At 37.1% G+C, this 21,510-nt stretch overlaps 1 protein-coding gene and 1 pseudogene across 1 annotated transcript; one reads left to right on the top strand and one right to left on the bottom strand.

Annotated features, from left to right (window-relative positions):
* The first annotated feature begins 750 nt into the window (after positions 1-750).
* LOC120127430 overlaps positions 751-21,510 on the top strand; it is a 30,533-nt pseudogene continuing 9,773 nt past the window's right edge.
* Positions 10,545-11,668, bottom strand: LOC120127429 (LIM domain-containing protein PLIM2b-like). The gene is made up of 4 exons (XM_039145339.1): positions 11,408-11,668; positions 11,217-11,316; positions 11,107-11,129; positions 10,545-11,017 (listed from the first exon to the last, which is right to left on the bottom strand). The coding sequence occupies exons 1-4, from the start codon at positions 11,540-11,542 to the stop codon at positions 10,640-10,642; spliced, it is 636 nt and encodes a 211-aa protein (XP_039001270.1). The 5' UTR covers positions 11,543-11,668; the 3' UTR covers positions 10,545-10,639.

The raw sequence follows: 21,510 nt of genomic DNA, 5'->3' as shown, positions 1-21,510 counted from the left end.
AGTCGATGACTTAGCGTGTAAGTGTTTCACACGTAGGATCCGAGGAAATAGACGAGAAAGGTGAAGCAGCTTGACAGTATTACTCCTGCAATCATCAGATCAGAAGCAACTTAATCAGTAGGTCATTTTGTTATGTAAATGGCAGTTGGCATGTAATTAAAGAGTTAAGTTGTGTATGCTCTGAATATTTTGGTAAACTTATATTACAGTATGTATATTATTGTATTTTCTTAATATAAGTACAAATATTTTACTATTATTTGTTAAGAGTTGTGTTTTAAAGTCAATGTAGTATCTCTGACTCATATCCGGGTCGGGTATGGGTTGGGGGTGTTACATTTAATGGTATCAGAGCTATGGTTTAGCCGATTCTAGGCATAAACCAGAGTCTATAGAGTCTTTAAATGGAATACATGCCAACAAATAGTGAGAACTTCTGATCTGGTATAGTATGAGTATGTTGTTTTGCTAATAGAACAATGTGTTTATTCTTATTAGATGTCCGGACATAATAGCTCCCGAAGTGAAGCGGGAGAAGATAGGCATGCTGAAAGTAGTAATTCACCTGCCCTGGCCATGCAAGGTGAAGAACATGCATCTCAAGGAGTGCATGTGCAAGATCAAGATACGTTCTTCAGAACGTTAGACGCTATTCTGACGCGTCTTCAACCTCCTGCTCCACTAACTCAAAGAATTAATGTAGCAAAAGAATTGAGAAGTTTAGGAGCTCCCGAATTTAAGGGAGAAGCTGAGGAAGGTCCAATGTCAGCGGATCTGTGGTTGAATGATTTGAAAATCATGTTAGATGGTATCCACTGTTCCGAAGTGGAGAAATTAGATGGAGCTGTATCTTTATTGAGGGGTCAGGCGAGGATATGGTGGACGAACGTCACCATGAGAATGTCAACCGACCAGTTGACTTGGTCTTTGTTTTTAAAAGAATTTAAAAACAAGTATATTGGAGATCAGTTTATCCGCCAAATGAAGCAGGAATTTATGAATTTGAAGCAGATGAGCCGCTCTGTGTATGAGTACGAATGTGAGTTTAATAAGCTGAGCAGGTTTGCAGCTGAGCTTGTGCCTACTGAAAAAGATGCTTGCGAGTGGTTCGTGGAAGGCTTGCGCCCTAGACTTAAAGAAATGTTGATAGTATTAAACTTGTCCTCGTTCCAGGAGGTGATCAATCGTGCAAAAGCTCTTGAAAGGGCTCAGAATGAAAGATTTGGGGACTCAAGAGTTCAGACATCAAAGAGGACGACTACTTATTCTGGTTCAACACCAACAAAAAGGGGAAGAGACTCAGGATTTCGATCACAAACTAGATCAGAATCAGTTGCATCGTCTGCTAGGGGAGCAAGTCAGGCAAGAACTAGACAGACGCAGTCAGTGGAATCCGATGCTGGGAGATCTACTCCGGGTCAAGGGAAACAGTGTGAGCACTGTGGGAAAAACCATTATGGGGCTTGTCGTATGGCTGCTGGGAATTGTTTTCGATGCGGAGATGCCGGACATTTTGTCCGGGATTGTCCCTTGATTGTTGGTGAGCCGGCACCATCTGGAAGAGCTGGTTCTTTCTCACAAAGAGGACGAGGAAGAGGCAGAGGAAGGAACCCGTCTGAATTCTCTGCTCAACCTGAAGTTCGATCTACTGCTCGAGTATACAACCTAAAGACAAGTGAAGACCGTGATGACCCTGATATTATAGCAGGTACTTTTCAGTTGTATGATAAATTAGTATTGGTACTGATTGATCCGGGTTCTAATTATTCTTATATTACAAGTAAGTTAGTAAAGGAGTTGGGGATTCCCTTAGAAGCTACGAGTAATGAGATTATAGTAACAACTCCGTTAGGCCATAGTGCCCGGGTGAATAAAGTCTATAAGGGGTGTCCCATAAAGGTTCAGGGAATTGAATTCCCTGCTAATCTGATGGAATTACCCTTTGACGAGTTTGAAGTGATTCTGGGAATGGATTGGTTGTTCCGTTATTATGGAGATGTTAGTTGCAGATTGAAAAAGGTAACTCTGAAAAGTCCAGAAGGAACAAAGATAAGTGTGAGCAGTGAAAAGTTTAATCCTTTAGAAAATGTAATATCAGTGATGTCTGCCAAGAAATTATTGCTACAAGGATGTCAGGGTTTTCTTGCAAATGTGATTGATTCAAGAGCTCAAGAGAAAAGGTTAGAGGAAATTCCAATAGCTCGAGAGTTCCCTGATGTTTTTCCTGCTGAATTGCCAGGATTACCTCCGGATAGAGAGGTAGAATTCCAAATTGAAATAATGCCGGGAACAGCTCCGATTGCCATGGCACCTTATCGAATGGCTCCGAAAGAATTGCAAGAGTTAAAGAATCAATTACAAGAATTGCTAGAGAAGGGATTTATCCAACCAAGTGTATCGCCTTGGGGAGCTCCGGTGTTATTTGTTAAAAAGAAGGATGGATCAATGCGCCTTTGCATTGACTATCGACAGCTCAATAAGGTGACCATCAAGAACAAGTATCCTCTTCCGCGCATTGATGATTTGTTTGATCAACTAAAAGGAGCTTCGGTATTTTCGAAGATCGATCTACGTTCGGGTTATCATCAATTGAAGATCCAGGAGAAAGATATTCCGAAGACGGCTTTCAGAACGAGATATGGTCATTATGAATTCATCGTAATGCCATTCGGAGTAACGAATGCACCTGCTGCTTTCATGGATCTTATGAACATGATTTTTCAGCCCTATTTGGACCAGTTTGTTGTTGTCTTTATTGATGACATACTGGTGTACTCGAAATCCCATGAAGAGCATAGCACACATCTGAGGATCGTCTTGCAAATTTTAAGAGATAAGAAGTTGTATGCCAAATTGTCCAAATGTGAGTTCTGGTTAAAGGAAGTAATTTTCTTGGGGCATGTGATCTCGGCAGTTGGGATTAGAGTAGACCCTCAAAAGGTTAAAGCTATAATGGATTGGGAAGTTCCTAAGAATGTGTCTGAAGTTCAGAGTTTTCTGGGACTTGCCGGTTACTATCGAAGATTCGTTAAGAATTTTTCGATGATTGTGCTGCCTCTAACAAAGCTAATGAGAAAGAATGTACCATTTGTTTGGACTTCTGAATGTCAAGAAAGTTTCGAAGCTTTAAAGAGAATTCTGACGGAAACTCCGATATTGGTTCAACCGGAATCTGGCAAGAATTTTGTAGTATACAGTGACGCATCCCATAACGGGTTGGGGTGTGTATTAATGCAAGAAGGAAAAGTGGTAGCGTACGCATCGAGACAGTTGAAACCACATGAAAGGAATTACCCCACTCATGATCTAGAAATGGCTGCTGTAGTATTCGCTCTCAGGATTTGGCATCATTATCTTTATGGGGAGCGTTGTTACTTATATACGAATCATAAGAGCCTGAAGTACCTGATGACTCAAAAAGAATTGAATTTGAGGCAACGTAGATGGGTAGAGTTCTTAAAGGATTATGATGTGATAATTGACTATCATCCCGGAAAGGCTAATGTGGTAGCAGATGCTCTGAGTAGAAAGATGTTTGCAGCTTTACGAGCTATGGATGCAAGATTATCTTTAACGGGAGACGGTGGTCTTTGTGCATAATTAACCCTTAAACCAGCATGGTTGGAACGAATAGGAGAATTGCAATGTAAAGATGAAGTGTGTTTGAAAAGAATTGAGCAAGTAAAGAACAAAGAGATTAAAGACTTTGAGATTAAGTCAGATGGAAATCTATATTGTAAAGGAAGAATTGTAATACCCGACAATGACGACTTGAAGAAGGAGATATTAGCAGAGGCTCATTGCAGTCCGTTAACGATGCACCCGGGTGGAACCAAGATGTATATGGATTTGAAGGATCGATTTTGGTGGTCAGGGATGAAGCGAAGCATCACAGAATTTGTGTCTAAGTGTTTGATATGTCAACAAGTCAAAGCCGAGCATCAAGTTCCATCAGGATTATTGCAACCGCTTTTCATTCCTCAATGGAAATGGGAAAATGTTATGATGGATTTTGTTTCGGGGTTACCCTTAACCCCGAACAAAAGAGAATCAATCTGGGTAATTGTTGATCGATTAACTAAGTCTGCGCATTTTCTTCCGGTTAGAACGGATTTCTCTATGGAAAGGTATGTAGAGTTGTATATTAGAGAAGTTATTAGATTGCATGGAGTACCTGTTTCCATAGTCTCTGATCGAGACCCTCGATTCACTTCTAGATTCTGGAAATCTTTGCATGGAGCGTTGGGGACTCGTTTAAACTTTAGTACGGCTTTTCATCATCAGACTGATGGGCAATCAGAGAGAACTATTCAGATATTGGAAGATATGTTGAGAGCATGCGTAATGGAATTTAAAGGATCATGGGAAAAGTATTTACCGCTGGCAGAGTTCGCTTACAACAATAGTTATCAGTCTAGTATAAAGATGGCCCCCTATGAAGCATTATATGGAAGAAAATGTCGTACTCCATTAAATTGGTATGAACTCAAAGACCGAAGTGTTCTTGGTCCGGATTTAATTCAAGATGTAGAACAGAAAGTTCAAGAAATTCAGTATAACCTCAAAGTGGCCTCTGATCGGCAAAAGTCCTATTCTGATCTTAAAAGGAAAGAAATTGAATTTCAAGTTGGAGATAAAGTGTTTTTAAAAGTGTCTCCATGGAAGAAGGTGTTGAGATTTGGTCGGAAAGGAAAATTGAGTCCTCGGTTTATTGGACCATATGAGATTGTAAAGAGAGTAGGACCTGTAGCATATCAGCTAACTTTACCACCTGAGATGGAAAAGATACATGATGTTTTTCACGTTTCAATGCTTCGAAGATATAGATCTGACCCTTCTCATATCGTGACACCAGAAGAGATTGAGGTTCGTCCTGACTTGACTTATGAGGAAGAACCGATTCAAATTTTAGCACATGAAGTTAAGCAATTGAGGAACAAGATTATTCCTTTGGTCAAAGTGTTGTGGAGAAATCACAAAGTAGAAGAAGCAACATGGGAGCGTGAAGAAGATATGCGACATCAATACCCTCATTTGTTCGTGCAATGAAAATTCGAGGACGAATTTTCTTAAGGGGGGAGAGATTTGTAACATCCTCCATGTCGGGTGAGTGATTAATTTGCAAAGTTTCAACATTTGGTGATTAAAGTAGAATAATTATATAGTTTAAAAAGTATGGTTAGTAAATATGAGATGGATGTAAGGACCAAATGGTCATTTGTAAGGAATTTTTAATTAAAAATAAAATGTTATGGGGTTATATGAGAACCCACGTGTGACATTAGGTTCCAGAACCCTCCCATTTCTTCTTCCTTAAATTCCTTATTTTCTTCTCTTCCTTCTCTCAACGTGAAGCTTGCAAGTAAAGGTAAGAATCTGAACCTTGGTAGTTTCTTTGATTTTTAAGATTGGAAATGAAAGTTTGGATGTTATATAAGCTAAAGGAAAGCTTATATGACATTAAAACAACAAGATAAGTGTTTTAGAGATAGATTTGGAAAATGAATTTTTAGATGAAATTTTGATAGGAATGAGTTTTTGAAGTTTGAATAAGATTTTTGACTTGTCAAGAAGCTAACTAAGAAGTATGAGGTGTTAGAATTCAAATTAGAACATATTGGAATTTGGGTTGGATTCTTAAATTCTACATGGAGAATTAGATTTCTAAGTTTTAGAGGTATTTAATGGATAATAATTAGTTAAAGTAAGTGTATGAAAGCTAAGAGTAGTAAAGAGAGTGAAATATGTATGTTTGAGCTGAAATGGGATGATTTCCGAGCTCAAATTAGGATTTTCGGGCTAGGGGAATCGGTACCCATTCAAGGGGAACCGATACCCCCTCAACGAATATGATTTCCAGAATGCTAGAGGGGAATCGATACCCCCAGGGGGGAACCGATACCCCCTCAACGAATATGAATTCCAGAATGCTAGTGGGGAATCGATACCCCCAGGGGGGGAACCGATTCCCCCATGAGAAAAAAAAAAGAAAGAAAAGAAAGAAAGAAAGACTAAGCTATAATTTCCTTAAATTAGTAAGCTATTAAAGCTTAAATTCAAGACATAGACATCTGATGATCATTCTTGAAAATTATGTTTATGTAGATACCGAGCCTACACAAGTTCGGGAACAATCTACCAGTAGGATCGATCGAGGAAAAGGCAAAGAAGTATAGGTGAGTGCATATGCATAGCATGATTATAGAAATATACTCCATTCTAGACTTGTGATAAGTCTAGATTTCATATCTTGGTACATGAGCATAGTCGGTATTATGAGACATGACATGAATTCATATAAAATGCATTATATGACATGACTATGTGGGAAAAGTTATGAGCTATGTGAAAAGGTAAGAATTTACATGTCTACGCGATATAGACTACTTGAAATGTAAAAGCCCATGTTATGTAGATGAGAACTATAGGTATAGTTGGCATGCCAAGGGTAGAGGGTATACGCGGTTCTTTAGGACATATGTATATCCTTTGGAACCTGTGTGAAGTCTTGAAAGACACATACTTGATCCATAGTATATGTATATGATTCTTAAGGAATTCTATGTGGTCCTTATGGACATCATTATATGGCACTACGGTGCAATTCTACGGGGCACTTCGGTGCAATTCTACGGGGCACTTCGGTGCATTTATACGAGCTGTGGTGACAGCATAGTGCACAACCTCACATTACTCAAATACCTTAGGTTCTCAATATGCTATCATGGGCCAATAAACTTATTAATACAGATTCATAAATGTTACAGTCATACGCTTACAGGTATGGGTATTGATGATGTATACTACATTGATTAAGTACATGTTTGCATTTCATCTCATATGATCATGACATTTTCATTACAATTGCCTTATTATTATTGCCTCACTAAGTCGATGACTTAGCGTGTGAGTGTTTCACACGTAGGATCCGAGGAAATAGACGAGAAAGGTGAAGCAGCTTGACAGTATTACTCCTGCAATCATCATATCAGAAGCAACTTAATCAGTAGGTCATTTTGTTATGTAAATGGCAGTTGGCATGTAATTAAAGAGTTAAGTTGTGTATGCTCTGAATATTTTGGTAAACTTATATTACAGTATGTATATTATTGCATTTTCTTAATATAAGTACAAATATTTTACTATTATTTGTTAAGAGTTGTGTTTTAAAGTCAATGTAGTATCTCTAACTCATATCCGGGTCGGGTATGGGTTGGGGGTGTTACATTATTTATGGGAATCATTCATGGAGTGAAGAGAATTTGCCTTTGGTGTTTAGACACCAAGAAGATAATTTGTAGCAGAGATGTTACCTTTGATGAATTTGCCCTAGTAAAGAAGGTAACAAATGAAGCTGTCCAGCAAGTAGTACTCCGCAGCAGGTGGAGCATACTCCAAAACAGGTGGAGTTTCAACAGACGATGATCATAGAAGTTGATGCAGCTGATTCTTCAGCTCTAATAGAAGAATCAGAAGATGAATAGGTTCAAACCCAATAACCATTGGAGACACCAGAACCACTTTTAGTTACAAGGCCAATGAGAGAAATTCGTAGACCTGCTCAATTTGTTGATATGGTGGCCTATGCTCTTTCAGTTGTTAATGATTATATTCCTATCACTTACCAAGAAGCAATACAAAGCTTGGAAAGTGATAAGTGAAAAAGTGTCATGGATGAAGAAATGCAATCTCTCCAAAAGAACAACACTTGGAAACTGACACAATTACCGAAAGGTAAAAGAGCAATTGGATGCAAGTGTGTATTTGCAAAGAAAGATGGATCTCATAGCAAGAAAAATGTTCGCTACAAGGCAAGGTTGGTAGCTAAAGGCTACGCTCAAAAGGAGGGAATCGACTACAATGAAGTATTTTCTCTTGTTGTGAAACATTCCTCAATTAGAATATTATTGGCCTTGGTAGCACAGTTGAATTTGGAGCTAGCTCAACTTGATGTAAATACGGCTTTCTTGCACGGTGATTTAGAAGAGGAGATCTATATGACTCAGCCAGAAGGATACAAAGATGGTGGTTGTGAGAAATGGGTTTGTAAGCTGAACAAATCGCTATATGGATTGAAGCAATCTCCGAGGCAGTGGTACAAGCGATTTGATAGATTTATGAGGAGACAAAAATACACTAGAAGCAAATATGATTATTATGTGTATTTGCAAAAGCTCAAAGATGGATCTTTCATTTATCTTCTCTTGTACGTTGACGATATGTTGATCGCTTCGAAGAGTCAAAAGGAGATAGACAAATTAAAGGCTCAGTTTAATCAAGAGTTTGAGATGAAAGATCTAGGTGAGGCCAAGAAAATTCTTGGTATGGAGATAAGAAGAGATAGACAGAGAGGGAAGTTTTGTTTAACACAAAAGCAGTATCTGAGAAAGGTACAATGTTTTGGCATGAATGAAAATACCAAACATATAAGTATCCCACTGGTTTCTCATTTGAAAGTTAGTTCTCAATTATCTCCTAAAACTAACGAAGAACGAGAGTATATGGCAAAAGTTCCATATGTTAATGCAGTTGGGAGCTTGATGTATGCAATGGTGTGTACGCGTCCTGACATTTCACAAGCAGTTGGAGTTGTGAGCAGGTACATGCATGATCCTGGAGAAGGACATTGGCAAGCTGTGAAATGGATTCTACGGTATCTCCAACAAATTGTGGATGTTGGTTTAGTTTTTGAACAGGATGAAGCACTTGGTCAGTGTGTGGTTGGATATGTTGATTCTGACTATGCTGGTGATTTGTATAAGCATCGATCAACTACTGAGTATTTGTTTACTTTTGCTAAAGCCCCAGTAAGCTGGAAGCCTACTTTGCAATCTACGGTGGCTTTGTCTACTACATAGTCAGAATACATGGCAGTTTCAGAGGTTGTAAAGTAAGCAATTTGGCTTAACGGGTTGATGGAAGACTTGGGAGTTGTTCAAAGTCACATTAATCTCTATTGTGGCAGTCAGAGCGCTATTCACTTAGCGAAAAATCAAGTCTACCATTCAAGGACTAAGCATACCGACGTGATGTATCACTTTGTGCGGGAGATCTTTGAAGAAGGAAAGATTATACTTCATAAAATTGCGACATCAGAAAATCCTGCAGATATGATGACCAAGGTGGTAACAGTAATCAAGTTCAATCATTGTTTGAACTTGATTAACATCCTGAAAGTTTGAGCACCTTCGGGTGCATGGTGCTTGTGAGCTCAATTAGAGGCACTACATTAAAAAAACTTCATGAAATTTGAGAGTTGAAGAAATTGAGTAGGCTTGGTAATTTCAAGCCAAGGTGGAGATTTGTTATGTTTGACTTGAAAAATTAGCAAAGTTGAAAGTTGGCAAAGTTGACATCTTTGGTTGGTGGCTAACTTGTACACATTGGAAAATTCTTTGGTAGGTGGTCAACTTATCTTTCATCTTTAGTCCCTAAAATATTATGTTATTTATAAGTTTAGTCCTTAAAACTCAACTATAAATAGGCCTAAGTATTTCATTAGAAATCATCCCAAGTTTTCTCTCACTCTTGTTTTCTTCATTCTCTCACTTTGGGAATTCTAAAGAATTCCATTTGTTGTAATATTTTTTGATAGTGAAGTTATCATCTGGTGTGGTGTCCGAGGAGTAGACGATATTCTCGTCGAACCTCGTAAATTTGGTGTGTTCTCTCCTTTATTGTTCTTTATTCGGTTTTTACATTGTGTTTCAATATTAAATAGTTTGACGGGTTTATCCGCTATGCAACCTTTGGTGGTTTTGATCTTGACATTTTATGTTAATTTTGAAACTACGTTCGTGTGGGAAATAACCCGGTTTCCCCAACAGTGACAAAGAGAAAGGTTGCAGATGCAGGGCCAGAACTACAAGATAAGATTTTAAGTGTGAAGAAAGAGATTGATGGACAAATCTAAAGGGCAGTCGACGTAGCTGGTCTTCATGGCAAAATCGAAGAATTTAAGGTAGAGATGGCTAAAGACTCTAGTTCACCAAAGGTGGAACAATTACAAACAGAGATCAAGGAGGGGATCCGTGCTGCCTTGGATGACACAGCATTGAAACAGAAGACTGAGAATCTAAGAAGAGAATTTGCATCATCCGTGGAAGTAGACATCGATGATAAAGTTGCCGCTGAAAACGACAGATGGTGAAAATACAACATTTTACATAATATAGAGAGTAAGGGTGTGATTTCATGTTGCAAATCAGGATATAAAATGAGTTTGCTATTACTTTAAAAATACAAATACTATCCTTTGGCATCTGGTGCTGACATATACTTAAGGCTTTCTGTCTCTATATTCGATTATGTTTGTATGTTGCAGAACTTGAATTCTGATGCCATGTAAGTACAAATGTTAACCCAATTAAGGGTACTTTTATTCACTTAATTTTCTGTCCATAATGAATTTTGTTTAGTGCACTCTATATATGTGCCACTTTGAATATAAAATCTAGATAGAGAAAAAAAGAGGGAATTGTTCAAAGTATATATTATCAATTGATCATGCATGTTGTTTGTATCATCAAAGTACATAAAAATAAATCAATCCAATCAAAAAACCCAATCAAACAAGTTCATTGCAGAAGCTCTCAAAAAGCATTATGGTGGGGAAGTTTATAAAGAACCGATGGTGTGTTTAATCATCGGATGCCTCTTTGGATTGGTCCTCATCGTCATCGGCAGTTTCCTCTCGTGTGGCTTGAGTTTCAGTAAGGTCGGTTGATGACGTGGACGAGCTGTTCCTCCTGTGTGTAGCTGCTTGAAGAACATGGCTGTAGTTTCCTTTCACCATGAAAAGCTGAGCAAAGTGATGCTTGCAATACAGGACACCGTCGAGGGCGGCATACGAAGAGTGTGTCAGAGGACAGCCTCCGTGGGCGCACCTAAAACATGTCTTGTGGTAGCATTCACCTTCCATGGTAACCTTTTCCAACGGATACACCGTTTTCTCGCAAGCTGCACACTTGTCTTGGGTTCCAGAAAACATGGATGAAAGTTTGCTGGGAGTCCTATTCTGTAACATATTGCAAAAAAACTGTGTAATAATAATAATCGATTGGAAAGATAGTAGCACTATATATATCATAAAGGAAGGAAACATACATGTTCACCTCTCTCAGTTTTCCCTGCAAAACAAAGAAGATTATGTAGTTAGGCGTAGCCATACAGGAACGAGGGGAAGGAAGTGAAAGCACGTAAAAACGGGATTTTACCTGATTGAAAATTCTTGCTGAAATTGCCAGATTCCTTGAATAGTTGTTCAAAATGAGTCTTGCAGTACAGAACTCCATCCATCCAGGAATAAGTGCTCATCTGTCAATGACCATAAATGTCAACTCAAATCTGAATTTAACGAGTTGAAAAAATAAAATAAAGAACCATCCTAAGAGGAAAAATGACGCACTTGAAGGTATCCGTTGCAATGGCTGCATCTGAAGCAGGTTTTATGATAAGGGACTCCTTCAAGAGTCATCAAATCCACCACGTAGACGGTCTTGTCACAGGCCTTGCACTTGTCCAAAGTCCCGGTGAATGCCATTTTGTGTTTGTGTGTGTTGAACTCTGAAACTCCTCGGAAGATGTTTTATTATTGAGGTACAGATCCGAGGAAATGTGGGACAAGAGAAATAGTAGCTTGCCCCGTTTGTCTATTCACCTCTGACAAATGAAGGACAAATTAAAAGCCCCCGTTATGTGTTTTCATAAAAACTAGTGTATATATATACACATTCTGGTATTTGTCGTTGCTGGTGATTGAAGGGCACATGATTGGATGTCCAGAAACTTTGGAATGTTGTTGATGTCCTAAATTTGGAATGATTTTGTTTGAATCCCATTGAGCCGAGAGAAAAATGGTTCCTTTGTTTTGACCTCTTCAAGAGATTAACAACCAACTGATAACCCAAGATTGGAATCATTTCCAAGATAAATGATTGGTCAATACAAATTTAATCGGATTGATCCATCTTTTGGCAACTTGCTTGAACTTGTTTTAAATTTTGGTACAAGAAATCACATTAATCCGACGCATTTTTTATTTTATTTTTTTGATAAGAAACGAATCGAAATAATATATATATATATATAAAGAGACATTATATAATTATTCATATATGTATAGAGAGAGAAATTATAATAATTATTTGAATTAGGTTGAGCAACTTTTACTCTAATCTCAACTTATATTGAATTTAAATTAAAAAAAATTATAGGATTGGATCAAAACCCATTAGGTTCGAATGCTTTTTACCATCCCTATATATAAAGCTTGTAAAAATATTTTTTTAAATAATCTGAGACGATTACAATATAGTGTATGTTTAAAACTTTTTTAACCTATTAACAATGCACATATCTTATCGATCAATAAGGAATAACAATATTTCATTTTTCCACTGAAATTACATAAAATTAGGTTAAAATAATTTTGAACGAACTTACATACAATGAGATTTAAGTTAAAATAAATTTAGATTAAAAATTTATATACACGTACAATAAGACGAAGTGAGACAGACACATAATTTTAACGTTTAGTGATTCCGATGTACTATTCTTAGAAACTCAAGAGGGTTTGATGATGGCAGTGAATATTTACCCAAATCCCATTTTTTATAGACCTAAGGATGATAGAGGTTCGTGCATGTGAATAGACGATATCTTTGAGTTGACATCTCAGGTTGCTAGTTAAATAAATTAAGACCCGTAGCGGGAAAGGCAAGGATCGAGGCTGCTATGTGAAACGAGAAGGGTGCATGAATGGGGCTGTCAGTTCCCGGTTCCTCGCGCACCCCAAGCCGTGCCATCATCATAACACGAGAAACAAAGATCCGTAGCTCACACGCGTCCCCTGATGCGATTGATTATATGATATATATAACACCTGGAATATCCAAAAGGCATAAATCATTTCACCAAATAAAATACCAATTCTACACAATTAAAACTCTTTTTCATATTATGGGTAAACCATCTATTCAGTCATTACACTATATGATTAAATTACTCCGACCAGTGACCACCAAACAAAAGTTTTTATCAATTAGATCACTAATATTATTTTAATATCAATATAATCACTAATCGTTAAATAATTAATAATGAAATTAAAGTGATAGTTTTAAATTTATATAATAACATATTTATTCAAGTAGTTGCCCCCTCCTCTTCGATTTCTCTACTTATAAAATTAGAATCGACGTATAAGAGAATATTAGGAAATGTGTTAACGACGTTGATGAAGAAGATGAATGATTTATTTTGAATTTCAGATTATTTGATCTGATTTTAAAACTAAAATAATAAAATTTGTAAATTTAAAAGTTAATTTATCAAATTATTTAAAATATAACACGAAACTAATTGCATGTGTAACTATCAAGCATTTAATGTATTATTATATATAAATTTAATAATAATTGTGAAGGAAAAATAGAAGCAAGAAGAGCAACGTTGATCTGTTTATCAACTGTGTCATTTTCTGCTCAATTTGTTCTAAATTTATCTCCCAAACTCCGCCGCTCTCCTACATTTCTGCCGTTTCTTCGATCGGTTTGTTCACTCTCTCCTTATTTTTACTTATAGACTATTATTGAGTATCTATCTATTTTATGTATATGTCCTTTGGATGAGTATAAACTATACAGTATGTTCTGGTTTGATGTTCTAGGTTACTAGCGTGGATTCTGTTCTTTCTCCAGGTGTTCGATAAAAGGTCTATGAGAGTTCTTGAAATGCGTTGCCAAGAATAAAGATCGGTGTGGCCAAGAGATATGGATTTTGCTTGTAGTTTTAACCGTCCAACGATCTTTCAAGCTGGTGAAGTTACTAGTTATAGGATACTGGATCCGTTACGTCATAGGTTTAAATGTAGGCAAACATCATGCTTTTAGCTGAGCAAGCTGTTGCTTCTGAGTTGGAGGCTACACAGCATGTGAGCGATGCAGAGATAGCTCTGCAAAGAGCTGTAAAGTCTCTTTCTAATTTGACCGTTGACACTACTGAAGCTGCCCAGGGGCAGGATTTAGCTGAAGAGACTGTTGTTGAGGAAAACATCAGTCCAGGGGGTCCTAGTGATGTTATTATTGAAAGAGAAAGGGATGCTTTGGTTAATGGTGATTTAGTGGTTGCTGAGCCTACAGCAGACATCTTATCTGGTAAAGCGAGAAAAAGTTCTGAAGATCTCAAACAATATGATGATTTGAGTGATCATGAGAATGGAATACTGGGTTCAGATTCTCCAAAAGAAGCTGAAATGGAATCAGAAAAGTCAAAAAGCATTCAACCGAAGAAGCCGGAATCTCAGAAGAATCTGTCGAGGGAGAGGGCACCCCCTAATTCCCCGAAGTTATTGTTGAAAAAATCTTCACGTTTCTTCCCTGCATCTTTCTTTTCCTTCACTGATGATGGGACAGAGTTCACACCATCATCAATTGCCCAGAGTCTTTGGAGTCTACAAGGAAACATTTTCCTAAATTGGTTGTAGGAGTATTGCACTTGGGAGCTGGGTATGCTTCTGAATATTACTACTTACTGTGTTACTAATTTAGTCATATCACTCTTCTTGTAAAATTGCTGTATATGTCTTTGCTGAGCATTGTTGATTTCTCCTTCATGACTGAAATGGCATGTAAGTCTATCTGTAACTTCTGATGCAAACTTTTCAAAAAGATGTATTTTTATGGAATGCTATGTCCATTTATTCTTCATTTGAAAAAGTTTAGATCTAGAAAATTCACTGCTCGAGTATAATACAAACAATAAATTTACTCTTCTTGAAAAGAACCAATTTATTGAGTTTCTGTTTTATCAGTTTGTTTCTTTTTTTATACGATTTGATGCTTGGAAACATGATTGTCCACCTTTGATCACAGGGTTGCCTTCTATGCTAATCAGGCAGAGAGGAGAGCTCAGCTGATGCATCAGCCAGATGTCATAACCACTAGTATAGAAGATGTTCCCTCAAACTCAAATGCAAAGCCTCTGATCCGATAAATACAGAAAATTCCTAAAAGGTTAAAAGAGCTAGTCGCATTGCTTCCACATCAAGAGGTATGTAATCCTACACCATTTATTTATTTATTTTTCATATATTTCTTGTGATCGTAATTGTGCTGTATATAGCAGCTTGTCAGAAGTTTATATCAATCTTTGAATTTCCCAGACGAATGAGGAGGAGGCCTCCCTCTTTGATAAGTTGTGGTTACTTCTTGCAAGTGTAATTTTTGTGCCTATATTTCAGAAAATTCCTGGAGGTGATTAACTCTCTATCCATTAGCTCATTTCAGTGTGTTGCATTGAGTCGACATTCTTTAAAAACACATGATCTTTTTGTCAATTATGAACCTTTGCAAAGACTTTTGGAGCTCATGTTTGAATTCTCTGTTTGCTTTTTATGATATTTCCTCATAGTCTGGGCCAAACTTTATTTTTTTTTTGCTTTCTTACTCAGCATTATTTTCTCTTTTTCCTTTCTCATTTGGGAATTTTCTATATGCTGATGTTTTTCTTCTATCTGGTCCAATTTTTAGGCAGTCCTGTTTTTGGATATTTGGCTGCTGGTATCTTGATTGGACCTTATGGTCTTTCCATAATCCGTCATGTGCATGGGACCAAAGCAATTGTTGAACTTGGAGTTGTTTTCTTGCTATTCAATATCGGCCTTGAGGTGGAGTTTATTTTTTATATCCATAGTTGCAGCTTTACATTGAATTCCATAATTATTAGATATTATCAAACTTGTACCTTTTTTTTACCTTTTGCAGTTATCTGTTGAAAGGTTAAGTTCCATGAAGAAATATGTTTTTGGATTAGGCTCTGCCCAGGTGATTGAGAAAATAAATTTTCTGTTATTGTCACTTGTGTTTTTGAAGTTATTTTAACTTGTACTTTAATGTGATACAGGTCCTTTTGACCGCAGTTGTGGTTGGTCTGGTTGCTCATTTTGTTGCTGGGCAGCCTGGTCCAGCTGCAATTGTGATTGGAAATGGCCTGGCATTATCTTCAACTGCTGTTATCTTGCAGGTAATTAACATAGGCACACTTTTCTTCACATGTCATTAATTTTGACATTGCATTATTACTATTACTCTTGTGCTTCCTGGAAAAGGGCAAAAAATATATCAAGCTTGCTATTGCAAAATATTCAAATTTTATTTTTGTTTAATCTAATGCATATCTGTTTCCCTCTTATATTCCTCTGTGGCATCTTAAAATCTCTGGAAATTAGAAGATAACTTGGATTCTTGCCATTGCCTTCACAAATCCACCTAATAGGTCTAATATAGTAAGCCTGTGACTTGATTGTATCAGACGTTTGTCATTTGTTTTTATTTTTATAGTTTTTGTTCTTTTACCATAACATGTCTACCACAGAAGATGATGAAACCACATGGCTCCATTCTACGTACATATAACTGATATTGTATCCATTTGCAGGTATTACAGGAGCGAGTTGAGAGTACTTCGCGCCATGGACGTGCTACATTTTCAGTCCTACTTTTTCGGGTTGTCCTAGTATCTTGAGAAAAGGGATCGACTTCAGGATGCATTTTGTTATTAGTTGAATTTTGCAGTCAGTGATAATAGTTCTTCAAGCAGTTATAGAAATGAACATCTTGATGACTGATACGTGTGTTCCTGCTTCTACTTTTCTCTGTCATCTTTTTCTTACTATTATAATTATTATTTAAATATTTTCCCTTATGTTCATGTTTTAAACTGACATATTTTCTGTTGAAGTAAGCAAAAGAAGAAATTAGTTATCTACTCAACACAAATGGTAATTGTCCATGCACTTAAGCTATCTTGCTCTCATAGTGCTCAAAATGTTTCATGAATAATCAGGCTAAATTAGCAATTAGGACAATTGTTTTTTTTTTTATAGAAGATTAGGCCTCATTAAAAACCCCCTTCTTACCTTCCATGTTACGAAAATAGCATGAAGGACATTGGAAGGAGGAAAAGAGTGCCTATAATTTTATTAATCTGATAAGGCTGGAACTTTTTGACTTTGGCATGTGAGAGAAGCTCCCGCTTCTCTCTTGAGCCCCGAGCCTAGGTGTTTTTTTGAAAATATTTTACCCACCGTCATCCAGCCGTTGTCCACCGCCACCGACCGCCGTCCGCTGCCGCCGCTACACTCCGACCTCCGTTTGATCCTGTTTTTTCCTGGGAATAACATCAGCTCACAGTGATTCCAAATCTGGACTTAGATTTGCCATATATTCTTTCAATCGGTGCAGATCTACAGATAACACATTACTATATCCATCTGAAGTGAGAGAAGCTCCAACTTCTCTCTAACCAGGCGTTTTCAAATTTCAAATTTCCAAGGGAGAGAGAAAATATGGGTGTCGTTTATACAGCCCTCACTACCGTCATCCATCATTAGTCTTCCACCTTCAGTCGCTTGTCGTCCGCCGTCCTCCGACCATCGTCCGCCGTCCTCCAACCACCGTTCGCCGTCTTCCGACCACCGTCCACCGCCGCACTCCGACATCCTTTTGACGCCGTTTTTCTCAAGGATATTCGTCTACCCACAACGTTTCCTTTTTCCTGGTTATTTTTGTTAGATTCCTTTTCAATCGGAGTAAATCTACTTGCCTTTCTTCGCCGTTCTTTTCCACCACCAGTTTCCCGAGTTTCGTTTTAATCGTTCCACTGTACTCGTCGGATGCTCGTGACAAAAACCCAAGTTCTCTACTGTGAATAATCACTGCTGGTCAACGGATTTTCTTGAGAAAAACTTATTTTTCCAGATCGTAGTTATTGGCTCTGGGTTTTCACGTTTGGAGGCATATCTTACCTAGCATTTTACTTCTCTGATTTTTTCGTTCAAATCTGCATTCAGACAGTTTGTCAAGTTTCTAGGTGTTTTATTTCAACAGTCAGTCATCATGCCAAGTGTTGGAATCCTACCTTCTCTCAAGATGAGACCTTCGGTTCAAGTTCCTTCACCCTCTGCAGCTGCGCATTCTCTGTCATCTCACCTTTCTCATCGTGATGAGGTTCGTACTATCTTCATTATGGGTCTGCCTGAAGATGTCAAAGAGAGAGAGTTGCAGAATTTTCTGAGATGGCTTCCAGGTTTTGAAGATTCACATTTGAGCTTCAAGGGAGATAAGCCCAAGGGTTTCGCACTCTTCTCAACTGTTAAATTTGCAGTTGCTGCCAAGGATGCCCTTCAGAAAATAGTTTTTGACGCTAAGTTAAAGTCCTTCTTGCACATCGAGATGGCAAGGAAGAATCTTGTTGTTAAAAGAGTAGTTACAGATTCTGATTTTGACAAGTATGGAGGTTTTCCTGTTCCTCCAGTACTGTCATTGCCAATTCCAGCTTCTGTAGCATCTCCTAGTTTTCATGTGTCAATTAAAGAAGTCTGTTGCGATGAAAAATCTGCAGTAAATGGTGTACACGAGGGATCCAGGGAGTCGATCACAAAGGGGTGCAGAGTTGACAAGTCTGGATGCTTCACATTATTTGTTGAAAATTTACCAGAGAAGATTCATTGGGAGAGGTTTGGATCTCTTTTTTGCTCTCATGGTCGGGTACTTGATGTTTTTATTCCAAATAAAAGGAATTCAAAAGGAGTTCGCTTTGGTTTTATTCGCTTCGCATCAATCGAAGAAGCAAGGAGAGCAATCTCAAAAATGAATGGCTATCGTATCGACGACAACAAAATTGGTGTTTCTTTCGCTAAATTCAAACCTCGACATTCCTATTGGAGAAAGTCCTCGACAGGTGTTCTTCGCAAGTCCGGGATGGAAGATGATTCGAGGATGAATCATTATAAAGTTGAAGGTGTTATAGATGAAGAAAAACTTCAGGTGTTGAGCAATTGTCTAGTCGGGTGGTGCAAGGACTTTGTCAAAATTGGTCATCTCGCTAGACAAATGCAAGCGAAGGGCCTCACTAGCTTCACCTTAATGAGAGCTGTTGGTAATGCGATTTTAATGATTTTCGAAGACAATGCTTCACTGAGAAGTGTAAAGAACGATAAATCAAAGATTCTCGCAGAGTGGTTCTCCTTAGTCGAAGCTTGGTCAGAGAGTTTGGTAATGGAGTGTCGTCGAGTATGGTTAGTTTGCGAGGGTGTTCCTTTTCACACATGGAATTGGAATACTTTCAAGAACATTGCTGATAAGTGGGGTTTATTACTAGCTATCGACGAAAGTTGTCATTCTCCATCATCCTTTGATCGGGCAAAAATTCAAATCCTCACAAAGGCTGATGCGAGAATTGATGCGATGGTGGAATTGAAGGTTGGTGACAACTTCTTCAAGGTCATGGTGCATGAGATAGAGCCTTCATTCAAACCAAACTCTTGGGCTCCTGAAGAAGACGAGTCTCATTAGATTTTGTTTCTTCAATTGTGGTTTTGTTTTAGTTCATATGGTTGTAGGTGTTGCTTTTAATTTGCATTATGTTCTGTTGCGCTATTTTATTCCTACTGTTGGTGGTGTAATTAGAAGTAAGGTGATTAGACTGTGGCTTTGTATGAGGTTATATGAGGTTAAGGTGTTTGTTGTAATGGTGTTCATCACCATGAGAGGATATTCCGTGGTGTCTTTTGTATCGGGTATTATTATCAATAAAATTTGAGGTACTCTTTTCTTCCTTCCAATGTTCGTTAACATACTTTAAGTATGTGAACGAATAAGAATGGAGTTTTTAATGAGACCTCCAACTTCTATCAAAAAAAAAATTTTATTAATCTGAAGAATAATACACTGCCACCCCTAACAACAAACTTAATACCTTCCCACAAAAACATAAGACTTAAAAACCACCTTTTGCTGAAAAACCTTAACACTAATTACATAAGACTGGAAACAAAATCCCTTCTGAAACGAAGGGAATCCACCCTCTAACATCCCACAAACAAAGCCAAAATATCAACCTATACCATCTTTAGCTAATCTATCCGCTTCCCAGTTGGCAACCCTCAAGATAAGCCTTAACAAAATATCCTTCCCTTCCATTAGAGAGACGATCTCCTTCACCAAGGATTGGAACATAGGGGTGCTTAATTCCGGATTTTTGATCCACTTCAGCGCGACACTTCAATTCGATTCTAAAATAATCCTCTGATTAAGATCCAAACCTGAATCATTAAGCATGCACAACCCCTCTTTATCGCCAAAAGTTCTGCCAAAATCGGAGTACCACCCCTAACCTTATCAGAAAATCAGCTGTCGAAACAATTTTTTTCTCAAAAGGTGAAAAAATGTGAGATTTTGAAAACCACATTAATTCTTAATTGTCTCTTTTTAATTTAAAAACAGATGCGATTTAAAAGACCTCTCGTTTCAAAAATTTTGAATTTCATTTACGATCGAAAAATATAGTTCGAAGAGTCGCCACCAATCTTTGATTAGGGTGTGATTGGGCACCCAAAAATGCTTTGTCATTTTAAATAAAAATTAATTTTAATTAAAACAACAAATTGAGGTCTGTGTTACCAAAATCCGAGTTCGGGAGTCGGTTACGTGTGAGAAAGGATTAACACCCCCACAACGCCCTAAATCAGTACCTAGTCGATTAATTAAGGTTTTTGCAATGAACTTTACAAATTCGAATTTATTTTGATTTTTGATCTCATAAAATAAAAATGTAAATTTAAAACATTCAAAAGCACTCAAAATAATTAAATTAAAATTACCAAATCGTTTTAGAAAGATAAAGAATGTTCGATTATTTACAAATATCGAGACCAGATCTTAAAAGTTATAACAACTTTTTCTCGAAATTTAAATAAACGAACATTTCCTTTTCTTTCGATCCCAAATTTTATAGTGATTGATCAATTTTTAGGCGTCACTAATGGGATACACTTTTATTTTAAAATCATTAAAAGCGGACCTCAAATCAGTTATGAATGTCCACTTAAAACAATTTTAAATTAAAAGGGTATTACCCTTAGTCCGATTATGTAATAGGTCGAGTTATGCACGTGAGGCTATCATACAAATTGTACCAAAAAATATATCATGCCAAAAATTAATTAAATAAAATTACAAATATCATGCAATGTGACATACAAAAAATTATATACATATATTTTAATTAAAAGTCACAAATTACACATATTAACACCTAATGTACAAAATGTGACTCAAATATAAAAACAAAATCATAACATGCTAAACTATAAATTTTAAAAAGTGTATATATACATAAATGTAATGACTAAATTTAAATAAACACAAAATTAAACATACCAATCCGAAATTGAACCAAGGACTTAAATAAGAAAACACACATAAAAATAAGGTATTTACCTGTAAGTAACCCAACAACATTACAACTAAAAAAATAAAACTGGGAGATACTGAAATCAGGACAAACAAGAATGGCCAAATTCTGCAGTTAATCCCTCAAGTGACTAAAATGCTAATTCACGTTAAACCTAGGAGGATTAAATCTATATTTTACTATTAGACTTCAATGGCTAATCACTAATTTATCCTAAAATCTTAATATAAAACCTTAAACTAACTAAACCTA

Source organism: Hibiscus syriacus, unplaced genomic scaffold (assembly GCF_006381635.1).
Source record: "Hibiscus syriacus cultivar Baekdansim isolate YM2019G1 unplaced genomic scaffold, ASM638163v2 tig00110467_pilon, whole genome shotgun sequence".
Classification (NCBI taxonomy): domain Eukaryota; kingdom Viridiplantae; phylum Streptophyta; class Magnoliopsida; order Malvales; family Malvaceae; genus Hibiscus; species Hibiscus syriacus.
Note: the sequence above shows the minus strand (reverse complement) of the source record. Positions and strands in the feature narration are given on the sequence as shown.

Excerpts from the sequence above, each read along its gene's own strand:
- LOC120127429 (XM_039145339.1), bottom strand. The coding sequence starts at position 11,542 with ATGGCATTCACCGGGACTTTGGACAAGTGCAAGGCCTGTGACAAGACC. Across the intron at positions 11,317-11,407 it reads ATTGCAACGGATACCTTCAA|ATGAGCACTTATTCCTGGAT; the intron begins GTGCGTCATTTT and ends GGTCATTGACAG. Across the intron at positions 11,130-11,216 it reads CAGCAAGAATTTTCAATCAG|GGAAAACTGAGAGAGGTGAA; the intron begins GTAAAATCCCGT and ends TTTGTTTTGCAG.